Below are 13050 nucleotides of genomic sequence, written 5' to 3'. Positions count from 1 at the left end.
GAATACACAGGTTGTAGTGCCTCTAAAAACATACATGGTTTAGTAAAATTTTCATGGCAGACCAAGTTGTAGCATTATCTGGCATCCTAATGGAAGTCCAAATCCTACCAACACTTACACATTTAACTTCAAAACAATCTCTTTTGTCAATAGATGATCACGTAAACATCTTTACATTTAAAAGAATGCATAAATCCTTAAACACATCAGCTTTAAGAAAGCTGTTGAGACTGATAGTTTTGTAAAGCACTTAGCAATACAGCTTTTATATGCCACTATAGTGCATATTAAATATATTAATTTCATAATTAGAAATAAGGATTAGCTTCCACCTCCTACTGCATAACTGAGTCAGTGAAGAGTGTTCATTCTCCACCACCACTTTTTTTAACCGCATAAAACCACCATCAACAGCTGAACTCATTGTTCTAATATACAGGTAATGACATAAAAAAGAAAAATTGCAGGAGGAAAAAAAAGATTATTTCCTGGTTTTCTCCAACATATGAAGGCCAACCTGAATTTCAGTCATGTACTTCAAAGCTATGAGCGGCTTAGAAATTCCACTCCAGACCATCTTTTCCAAAAGAAATTCTTTGAGAAGTATTAGTTCTTCCAGAGAAATTAAGGGAATTCAACTCTTGTCTACTGCTTGACTTCAGAAATTCAGGTTTTATTTCCATGTACAACTTCCAAGAATGAACTTCCTTAAAAAGGGTACTAGTGCATCTGTGTAGCACTCATTTTACATGAAGCTCTGAATACTAATCTTTGAGGCAGAGTACAGTTTTCCTGTCATTACCATTCCATCAAGTTATAACAGTACAGACGTTGCTTTAGACCAGCAGTTCTGTTGAGGCACTAGCAGTTTGAGGCTTTACAAATCTGAGAAAAAGGTCAAATCAGTTTCAGTGGTACCACATCCACTCTTCTATAAAGAGATGTATTTTAGGACAAGGTTACACAACAGAAAGAAATCTTCCCCTTGAGCTTCACCTTACTGAAGCTGCATTCTGCAGGAAACCCTCCTCAATCTCAAGAGAACTAAATGCAGTGCTTTAACTAGTAAGCCAATATAAATGAGCATAAAAAAAGATTGGGAACAGCAAGAAGCAAAGAAAGTTGGTGAAGCAACTGAGTAACCCAGGGATCTGGATTCACTTCTCAGCTCCACTTTCAGCTTCCAGAGTGAGCAGAGTAAACTACAATCCCCTGCACCTCAGTTCCTAATTTACAGAAAGAATAATGGAATTTGTCTACTAACAAGCGATTATATAAATTGAAATTAGAAGAGAGCTATAGATAATCACAAGGCTGTTTTATTTCTGGTATTCTGAGCAGATATATTTAGCATTCTAAAAAATGCAAGCGGAGTAAGTGCAAAAGAAGCCACGTTGGTTCTACAGCACAGTGCAATCCCTCTTCCCCCTAAGAATTAATTACATAGAACACTTCAAGAAAACCCCATATTCTGACATTTTGTAAACAAAAATTTTAATCTTTAAAAAAATTGCTTAGGTGCAAACTACGTGTACACAAGAGTATTACTAATCAGAAACAGGACACAAAAAAACAGCATGAAAGAAAATGCATTTCTAGCTTTACCGCAAGTGCCATAAAAAAAAGTAATCATCCAAAAACTGGTAATTTCTTCCAAGTATGCCAGTACTAAAACGTCTTTAATGAGCTGGCATTCATAGCGAACTTAATTTACTAACCATAAATGAGTCCCATTGTCCTGCAGAAAAGCTGAAGCAGGGACAGTGCAAGAAATCTCACCACACACACTACTCTGCCTATACCTTCCATCTCAGCTTTCATATCCTGCAAACATGTTCTCAAGTGACCATTTGAGAACTGCAATTAGGTAGAACATGAAGTGGACCCTCAATGATGCCGGATGAACTATCATGAGACACTTCCATATCATCCATAGAGAGATTATTTAATGGTACCATGATCATATGAAACAGACATTAAAAAACCATCTTCGTATTTCCTTCCAACCTGCTTTGCAGTTTAACTTCGTGTCATGAAGTGAAGCTGTATGTAACTGTATGTGGATATTCTCCAACAAGAAAAGGAACAGCTATTAGTCTCAAATAGTCAGCTGCAAACCACACAGATAAAGTATTTTACTGGGGCAAGTAGAAAAAAGTTTGTTGTTTTTTTTTTTAAAAAATGAGGTATATTTACAGAGCACAATTTTTTTCTGGCTTGAACATAGTTACTTGAAAAGCATACCCTAATTATAACCTGGTTTTGGTTTTGCTCATTTCCAAACACTTGAAAAGAAAATGCAAGTTGTTTATAAAATTGTTTTTCTTGTTTATTTTAAATGAAGCTGGTACAGACAATGTCCATTCAAAACCCACGTCCCAGGCCAAAATGTACAAACAAGAGTGTCAAAGTAACACCAGTTGTCTGCTGTGAACATTCTTGCATGAATACCTGCATGTACTAATTGCTATATGAAGTTAAAATGCTTCTGGGCTCTTCTGGCAAGATTTAAGAATCATAGGGTTTTCAATTTTATGTCTTCAGCAAAGCCATCTCTGGAGCAAGGTACAGATGACAACAGTTCTAGCTTTTCCATTTCCAACTTGGTAATCTTCTTCATTGGGCCATCAGCACAATTTAAGCAAAATAGCTCTGAGTTATGGATACACAATTTCTCCACAGTTTAGTTCTCTGAAAAACTTCATCTCGCACTGAAAGTTATAGTCCAGGAGTGAAACAGTCACACATCAAAACTTCAGGGCAGATATGGAAGTCATTAAGAACACTCGCCCACCTGGCAGATTTTACAGCCTTCCGTGCCCGAATGCACGAGACCCAGTGAACCATACAAATGCATGTGTGTACATGTATTGCTAAAGGGGGAGGGCAGAAGGGAAGAGGGAAGCAAGGCTGAGAGCTGGTTCACAAAAGTTCAGCACAATGAAAACAAACAATAGTGTATAATGAGCACGGGAATCAAAATACCAGACGCTTGAAAAGAAAACTCCCAGAGATGGGGTGCCAGTTTCAAAATTCAGTGTTGAACACCACATTACAAAAGAACTATTATTTAAAATAAAAAAGGATTAAGGGGGAAGAAAACAAACAGAAGGATCTAAACTGTTTGAGTGACCCCCCGTCTGTTCCTGATAAGCTTCAATCACATCTTCCTCCTCCATCCCCAGCTGTGAGAACAGAGAAAAACAGCATTAATTGTTATAAATCTGGTGTACAGAGTCGGAGCAGGGTCCTAGACAAGTTATACACGGTTTCTTCCTCTGTCCCACCACAATTCAACAAAGAGTGAAACAATGTCAGGTTGTTTCAATCTCACCAGCCAACACTCATGATTTTAGTCCTCTTCCTTCAGTTTGATACATCCCAGTCAAAGCAAAAGCCTGTTGTGAGGTCTAATCTGCTTGTGGAGCAGTACACATCAGCCTGGAAGTTGCTCAGCTTTACCTTTCTCTAAATCCCTTCTTGGCAACAGATGCACATAACCAACATCACGTGAACACATCAGCTGTACAGCCACGGAATTGAGATATAGCACACGACTAGCTCACAATACAGCCACAACCTACAGCTTGCAACTCAAAGCCTGCTTACAACGGTTCCTCAAAGACGGTAACTTTTTTCAGTTCCACAGTACACAATTCTTAGACTTTCAGAAGGTCATTATTATAACAGTGTTTCCTCCTGCTTTGCTGTAACAATTGGTGGAAGTCACTGGACAGCAGAAGTAACCCATTTTCTGTTTATTTACACTTTGATCTAATAAACGTGAACTAAATACATATTTATTTCAAAGTCACACCGAAGTTCTAGCTCAACAACTGGGAAGTTCACTTAGGGTTTCCCTCCCCCCAGGGTAAACAGTGACTACACCCTCCCTTCTGAGACAACATTACACATGAAGGTCCAATCAGCCTTATTAAAGATACTAGTTAGACAAATATAGTCAGAAAGTTGGCTATATTTAAAGCAGCACCTTTATTCTGGTTAACAGTTTAGCAGAACAGAGAAACTAACCAATTTGATATTTAATTTCTCCAGTGAACTACTTAACACTTTCTAGAAAGAAACTTACCTCCTTGGGGGTATGATTATCAGTAATTCTCTGACCCTCGAAGAGGAACCTGAGTGAATTCATTGGAACACCCTGAGAAAAAGGAACAGATGTAAAAGGGAAAAAAAAACACTTACTGAAACTTGTACAGATTTACAAGAAAAACAATTTTAATAAAAACACACCTGAAAGTCAAAACCAAGGAGCTCAGCTATTTTGCGGCAACCAGGTAAGCTATGAAGTGATTCAAGGAGCACAACGGTGCTGAAATGCATGTTTATTCCAAAGTCTCACTGGAGTTCTAGCTCAACAACTTGGAAGTTTCCGTAGCTTTTTTTTCTTGTCTTTATGTTTATTTATAAAGTACTGACTACATCCTCCCTTCCAAGACAACATTACACATGAAGGTGCTGTCTTTTTCTGAATTGCATATCAGCCTTATTAAAGATCCTAAGACAACAGGAGGAACGTGATGCATACGTGATGCAAAAAATGGGGGAAAGAAAGAGCAGAGCTGAGGGGGAAAACAAGGAACAGCATTCAAACAGAGAGAAAGGAGCATACCAATGGTGAACAAAGTTGCAGTACATCTGTTGTACAGCGTGCCTGTGTTACAGAAGAATAATACTTCTGTATTATTCAGACACCTCATCATTTTCTTCCCTTTCAAGTTATGAGCAAAAGACACACAAGTGAAATATGACCTGGTTTGTGCATCTATGAGATCTCAAATATTGCCTGCAAATAGCTAGGCAGAAAAATTCATAGGAAAGAGCAGCTCTTCACACTGTTCCAACAATCACTCCGGCCACCTTGGAAGAAGCGTTCATGGTCTCTTTACCAAAGAAAGGCTGCCTGACACCAAAAAACATATTGACTGCCGATGAAGGAAATCACAGACTCCAGAATTCAGCCCAGGACACAAATACAGCTGTGTTCATTCAAACAATTTTCTTTCTTAAAAAAAAAAATATTCCACACAAATGCATTTTCATCAGTCAATAAGATGGCTGCATGAACTATTTCCAAAAATCTTATTTTAAAAGTTCATGTTTTTCATAGAATCACAATTTTAATCATTTGGATACCAACACATACTGGGTGTTTGATCTTTCCTTTCCCCTACTCCAGAAGGATCATAAAAAGAACACTTTCTACAGAAGAACATTCAACTGAACAAGTTCAACTTGTCTCAGGTATTAGAAAAACCCAACCTATTATTCTTGTATCTCCTGAGCGAACATTCCAACACAGTTACTCAAGAAAAGGCCACGCAAGGCATCTGTCCCCAAAGCTGGGGGTAAACTAGGCCAGGGCTTCTGGAAATAGTAGCAGTGAACCCACAGTATCTGCCACAGAACATGGACGTGAAAATTCATTTTTGTTCTGTAACAGTAGTTAATATTACCTACACAATTAATGTTGTATATTTCTTTAACTTAGAGCATAATAGCTAGTGTTAATCAATCACCACATTAATGGCTGTAACAATGCCTAAAGCTGCCTCTTAATCCTAAGCTGCAGGTATTCTACAGCTTTAAAGAATTTCACTTGGCGACAGAAGATTCACAGCAATAAAAGCATGCACTGGGCATTTTAAAATGTAATGTCTATGTTTTCTGAGCAGCCACTACATATTTTCAAACAGTAATTTTAACTTACTACAAATCACAACCATCTTAAACAGAAGTACCTTTACTTGTCAGAAAAATTAGGAGATCCATTATATTTGTACTGTCCAGACACCCGTCCGCTGGTACTAGACAGAAGCTTCAATGTCTCAACAAATGTCCTTATTGAAAGAACACTGAGAAAAGTAAAGCTGAGTGTTTGGCGTTTCTATTTCCTTTTTAAGGAGAATCATCATTGTTTCACAAAACCTGTCCTTTGAAGTATGATTCTTTGAGTTTCTTGAGGTGTGTTGTCATATTTCACCTTGAAGTGAATTTCACTGCTGTCCTACGGACCAGAAAAGAAAAAGTTACTTTCTTTGCAGTAATGCTTGCTTTATCTATGCCAATTTAAAGACTTTCATTAAGAAAAATTTACATAAAACTAACACGGAATGCAGTTTAACTATCACCATGCATATATCTTGATGCATCATAACATGAACCTCCAGGATGATTTATCAGTCACTAAATTCATCATGCACTTCCACAGGAAGCTCAGTTTTAAAACAGATGGCATAGTATAGCTTTAGGTTCACTATGGAGATTGGATTTAAAAGTACTAAAACCATACATGGTTCAGCCTGTGCTTCCATCTACCCAGCTGATGTACTTACAAAATACAAACATACATATGCAGGGACTTCTGCTCTAAGATTCCAAGAGACAAGTTAAAGCTTGCACTTCAAATATATATAAAACCTTGTTCAGTTACAGTAATTATGTAGAAGTTAGGATACAGATACACTTGGCAACACAACACTAACCTAAGGAGGAATCTTAGGTCTTATTATTCTATAGTGCTTCCAAGTAACTACAACTGTCAAAATGGCTACAGATAAAAGAGACTGCAAGAGGTTTGTGCAAAAAGCACGTGGGTCATATTCAGCTTTTGCATGTGTTCTCATCATGCCGATTAAAGCAGCAAGAGGTAAGCTAGTTTGTGTTAGTCCTACTTTTAAGTCAACCATCTCCAGTCATAGCACAGCAACGGTGCCAATAAACAATACTGAGTTAAATCACATGAGCTAGGGGTTCTTTGCACAGAGGACTTCTGTTCAAGAAAGATCTCAACATTCACATCCCAACAACTTGAATTTGGACTTACAATCCACCATTCACATCTATCAACACGTCAGCCAAGAGAATCCTCTTCCTATCCCTGTTCAAGAAAAAATGACTTCATATTTGGTGTACTACATGCACTCTAAAGACCTGATTTTTTGATTTTGTCCTGTATTTCATTCAGTATCCCTTGGATAACTAACCCCTCAATGCATCAGGTCCCCTAGTTTTAGGACGGGGATCACACTGACCAAACCCTGAGTCATAGGGATAAATTACTCAAGCTTTTAAAAAACCACACCAGAGAGTACACTAACACACATTACTGGCAATTGCCAAGTAGTTTATAGCAGGGGAGGATCCACATTGGAGAACTGGAAGTAGCAACTTGCATTTGTTCATTTCTACAATACAAAAACCTCACACCTCCACGAAACGTCCACAAATAATTATGTAAAAACTCACCTGCCCAATGACTTTAAGTTTAATGTATTCCCCTTCTTTCTTATCTCCTAAGTCCTCAGCTGAAGGTTTTGCTTCCTGCACAAAAAACATTTAAAAAAATCTGATCAGTTCAGCACGTTTTTATTTTGACTGGACAGTATGACAGCTGTCATCCTCTATTACAAGAAATCAGAATATCCAAGGCACCTTATTTCTTCCTTTCTATGTGTGAAAACAGCTGCAATATAGTATTATGAAAGGCTGTCTGTGAAAAGTTGAATTAATGACAGAAGAGAAACACTATGAAGAACGTAAGAGATGAGAGAAGGATCATTTGGAAATAGATGACAGAAGCAAAAATGAGAAGCATGATTTTATACCACTACCTCAAGGTCAACAAACAGACTGAAAAAGAATAATACAGGAAGCAAACTAAGAGGCTCAATATTTTACAGGAAAAAAAACCATAATGAGGAGAGTAAACCGAAAGCACCTATGACCACTATCAATGTAGGGTGAACCATGCAAACATTTTTCAGTGTACTGCATCAACAGTAGTCACGACTTTCAAAAGGATGGTCAGCCACCTTCTTTTCTGTAACAACAAAACATCATCAAGTAACAGCTTCCTTCTCACATGTTTTAAGACCACAATTCTTAAAAGTTGCCATTCTAAAGAACCATAGTGTTTTAATGTCTTTCCAGAACAAGAACTGTACAAGGCAAATTTGATTCAACAACTCGAGCACTAAAGCTTATCAAAAGGGTTTAAGTGTTTATGTTAGATAAATACATGAATTAAGGACATCAAGTTTTCATGTTAGCTGCCAATAGATAATACATGATCTCTCACTTGTCTTATTAACCCCATCTCTTGTCTGTCAATACATATTCTGACCAGGCCTTTAGTTATGTTCCACTGCAGCACAAAGGGATTTACACAGATGCTGCCTTCAGGTCCAGATGGTGCTCGATGAAGAAATCTTCCCAAGTAGTCAGAAACAAGGATCCCTGCTAATCACATTTCAAATCTTCCTTTTGTATTTATTGCTTAACATAGTAGACAAATAAGTAAATATATACAGGTGCCTACCACATAAGTTTTCCCAGCCCCAAAGGGACTTTGCTGAGTATACAGAAATATCCTTTTATGGGTGGACTCGAACTTTAGGATCAAATGCCAAAACCATACTAACCTTCCATATTAAGTCCATCCAGATAGGTCTCTACCTCCAGATAAAATAGCAGACAAGCTTTTCAGGGCATTTACTTTTTCCTTACAGAGGTTAAACATGCACAACTTCTTTGAATGTTAAAAAGTTCAAGGAAGGACAGAGGGGAAAGTTTGCGAACACCTGCCCTATCTGTACCAGTCTCAGGTCTGGAGGGAAAAAAAGAGAGAGGAAGTGTTCTTTTGCATCAGTTTGACTCACTCTGCCTCAAGCCAGATCTATTCAGTTTTCTGTGACAGCAAAAAAGTATGAGCCAGAGAATACAGCTGGTTTGAATACTTTTTTTTTTTTTTATGCCCACCTGGGGCACAACCTGGACTGCTGGGACTGATTCATCAGCCCCTTCAAGCTCAAACCCCAAAACTGACCCCAAGCTTTCAAGAAACCAGACACTCAGCCTCAGGTCTCCAAGCAAGTCACCTTTTGAAGTGTGAAAGGAGTCCTTCACTGGTACACAGTCACAGCACTGTGCTCCCCACCAGTTCTTCCCTTTCTAACATATCTGAACTTTAACTTCCTGGGACTATTTGCAGGAATAATATATACGTGTTTCCGACTCCCGACTAAAAAAGAGAAAGAAACCAAGAACCTGTGATTTGTTCTGTTAACTTGCACAAGCAGCATTTTATTTTCCATGTGCAGGATTACAACCTTCAGAATCAAAGAGAACCAGATCTCTACAGGTCTGAAGCATGTAACTTCAAAACTATCTCCTGTTTTGCTATCACTGGAAGATTAAGAACATACTGTCCCTTTTACATGGCATTTCAGAGTCAGTCACTGTCTTAATTTACTTTGCATAGAACGAAATGGCACAGCACAGAAGCATTTGTAGTAGTTTATTAATTCTATGCATTGTAACAGATCTACCTACTCACTTTCAAATCATCTTGTACAAGGTATGACAAATCATCATTGCTACTGTGACAGTGCCTCTGGCCACTAGAGTGGAAAGCAATGATTCTAAGAGTTTGATTCCTACCTCAGGGAAAGAGGGCTCTAGTACTAAAAACAAATAGGAGAAGCAGCAAACAGTAGAAAAAGCAGAGGGAATTGGAGTCTTGAAACGTCATACCATAAAGATGCTTGTTTAAAGCCCCAGCAGCTTCTCACCCACAAAACAAGAGTGAACAGAGCTGCAATTTCAGGAGAAGAGAAATCAGATCAAATCAATGTTGACAATGCCAATAACTGAAGCTTAAAAAAAGCACAAAATATTTCAAATCAGAACATAACAAGACCCAGCAAGTCTGAAACAGGCTCCCTGCATTTTCTCAGTGAACTACTGCCATTCAATGCCAAATGGTAAAGCCAACACAAAAACACTCAAGAACAAGAAAGCAAGGAGACTGCAAAGTTACTAAACTACAAGCATTCACTAACAAAATCCTGGATCAGCAATCTCCAAGCAAGCCTCCAGACTTTTACTTGAACCATGAAAAGAACTGGCGTTTAGGGTATCTCATGAAACAGTACATTAAAAAAAAAAACACAAACAACAAAAAACTGTACAAACAGAACAGGAATACCACAACACTCCAAGTTTAACTTTTCATTAGATGCCTAAAGTTTTAAAGGCTTCATTCCTCGGTTTTCTAAATAGAACAGAACAAGGTTCCTAGTACTGTCTTCACATTATATATCAACATTAAATTCATGACCGTAAAAAGCACCCAAAGTTTCTTGGAAACACACTGGTATTGCTATTACAGCTAATGAAAACACAAAACAAATATTGTTCAGCAATATATTGCAAGTTTCCTCCTCCAATTTTCTGAAGTGCTCAAACTTCAATGTCCAAGTTTTAAAAAAAAAGTCCTACACTCAGCACATGTCAGATAATGTTTAAAAAAAACCAACAACAAAACCCACAAATTTACTAGACGAATAGGACTACAACACACTTCCTAACACAGCAAATAAACTCTTACGTTTGTTATAGGAATGGAAAAACGCATACAAACTATAGCATTCTTTATTAGTAGTACATGAACAGATAAAATGCAGCATGTAGATTCCACAAAAGCAAAATAAGCGTGAGACCCTAGAGTGGAAAACCAATTTTTTTTGTTTCTGCCTAGAACCCACCAAGAGGCCATGTGTTTTTTGACATATGACCTTCTTGCAACTAATTTTACTTATCATAAAAGTTAATTTTCTATTGGAAATAAAGTAACTAAATCAAGTATGTGTCTTTATACTAAAAAGACAAGCCAAAATTATCATAATTGGTGAAAAATTATGTCATCTTAATTATAGAGTCAAAAAGAAAGACACTGTAAGAAATCTACAAGTTTGGGTAATCTAATTATTCCTGTAGGATTGATAAACAGAGCAATGAGGTTTACAGCAAATCACTACTGTATCCTGTACTGTTACTTAAGCATCTGCTTAGCTCTTGTTGCACAGTCCCCCCCAAAGTGAATGACACAACATATAACAATGTTTAGCTTATCCATTAAAAAAAATAATCAAGGTTCTTATTCAAAAACCTTTAAGTTATGTATCCAAAAAAGCTTATCACACACAATGAATTTTACATACTTCAAGCAGTCCCAGAGAACAAACATGTATGTGTTCTTGCCTGGAGAAGGAATTAATGAAAGCTGCTATGTGTTAAAACATGCCTTGGTTCACAGATGCAGACAGCTACAGAGCAGGTCACGTGAAGATCAATCTACAAAATCTAGTTCAGATTTATTTATTTTTTTTAAACCGCAGTCACTTTCACGTATTTTACTACACTGGAAACATGTCCTAATGGGTACCAGCGAGAGCTGTGCTCCCAGCAGCCACTCTGCAGACACAAACAGCGGCACCATCCTCACCAGCAGTTGCATCGTGCTTGAAAGTCGGGGGCGGGGAGGCAGACCACCAGCGCATGTAGCGATGGTTTCTATTCACGGGGCATAATCTATCAAGGCTATTCCTCAAAGCAGACACCGTAGATACTAAGCTTAGCCTTGTCTCTGGGTACTTTTAATTTCACGGCTGGCACTAGTACTACTCTCGACTTCACAGCCCTGCAAGAAACATTTGTAGATACCGACACCGATTTTTTCCAAAGTCAAATCATCATGACAAAGTTAGAAAACAGTGCCATATGAAGGCAGTATGAAAAATAAAGCAAAACAGAACGCAAATTAAAATCGGAATGCTGTTTTAACTTTCCACCAGCAGGTTACATAGCCTAAAGCAGTAGTTGTAAGCAAAGGACTGTATACACACCACAGCAAGCCAGCCAGGAACTTAGGGTAGAAGTAAGGATCCGAGTCCCCCGTTGAGAAGCCAGAATTAGATGGGGACATTAACGATGTTCAAGGAGCGAAGGCAGGACAGAATCTTGGTGAAGGGCGAAGTGTTTAATACAGGCAAGCAATGCTCAGCTAAGACAGACTGGTGTCTTTCTTACATTCGTGTCGTCCCCGTCTCCCCCCACCCCCCCTTTGCATTCATTCCTAAGGCAAACAGAGGACCCGGCAGGTCTAGCCCAACCCGCACAAAGCCTGCTGCGGGGAAAGAGCATCCTACCACGCACCTGGGAAATGGAAAATGAAAGCAAACAGCAGTTGTGCAGCACGGCTCACCCCTCGCTGCACTCCCGTGTTTCCAGGGCCAGGGCTGCCCCGGCAGCGATCCCGGCCTGGGCCCCCGCGGGGTCGCCCCTGCTCCGGCCGGGCGCCGAGCCCCGGGCCCCGCGTACCCCGCGCCAAAGGGCAGGGGGATTAAATAAGGGCGGGGAGAGTGAAGGGGCGGGCGACAGAGTTTGGCGGCAGCCGGAGGCTGGCACCCCCTCACACCGCCCCCTCACTGAAGGCAGCGTCACTCCCAGCGCCCGCGGCCCCGCCGGCCCCCCGCCGCCCCTCGCAGCGCGCTGGGCCGGGCCGGGCCGGGGCTGCCCCACGGCAGCCAGGGGGGGCGGGGAGAGCGCAGGCAGCTCCTCCTGCGCCCGCGGGGCTGCGGGGCCTGCCGCCGCCCCCTCCCCCGCGCCGGCGGCAGCTCCCCCCGAGGCCGGTGGCGCCCGTACCTGGTCAGACATGGCTCGGCCCCGTTGCGTGCGGCAGGCTCGGCTGGGCCGCTGCAGGCGCTCCGCTCCTTTCTCTGCCCGCAGCGCAAACACAGGCCGCGGCGCGGGCGGGATTTCCTGTGCGCCTGAGCTCACTTCCCGCCCGGCGCGGCCCGCCGGCTCCTCCCAGCCCGCCCCGGCACCGCCTTCGGCCCCGGAGCCCCCGCACCCCCGAGGGGGTGCCACCGCCCGCGGCTCGCCGCGCCGCCCCGGGCCCGCCAGAGGCGGCCAGGCCGCAGCGCGCCCCGGGGCCAGGCCCGCCGGCGGCGGCCTACAGAGGCCCGGCTGCGGGAGAGCACCTAACGGCAGCCCCAGAGAGGGGCAGGTAGGGGGGTTATGCCCAGCCCCCGAAAGCAGGGTCTGCGCGGCCGCCTGCCCTGCCTAGGAGGGCCGGGCCGGGTCACGGAACCCTTCCAACAAAAGCAGGTTTTACAGCAAAAGTCACGCCCGTTATACCTACCCGTAATAATTTACTAAGGTTTCTACTAAAAGATACATGTAAGA

The 13050-nt window shown here is 41.1% G+C and overlaps 1 protein-coding gene across 1 annotated transcript; it reads right to left on the bottom strand.

The window, feature by feature from the left end:
• Positions 1-2179: 2179 nt before the first annotated feature.
• On the bottom strand, positions 2180-12669 carry SUMO1 (small ubiquitin like modifier 1). Its single transcript, XM_037396439.1, is given in 6 exon segments — positions 2180-3185; positions 4091-4162; positions 5950-5997; positions 5999-6028; positions 7270-7344; positions 12508-12669. Coding segments are annotated over 6 exon segments (336 nt in total). The 5' UTR covers positions 12520-12669; the 3' UTR covers positions 2180-3086.
• Between the last annotated feature and the right edge of the window lie 381 nt (positions 12670-13050).

The sequence above is a fragment of the Falco rusticolus genome, chromosome 8, assembly GCF_015220075.1.
Source record: "Falco rusticolus isolate bFalRus1 chromosome 8, bFalRus1.pri, whole genome shotgun sequence".
NCBI lineage: Eukaryota > Metazoa > Chordata > Aves > Falconiformes > Falconidae > Falco > Falco rusticolus.
Note: the sequence above shows the minus strand (reverse complement) of the source record. Positions and strands in the feature narration are given on the sequence as shown.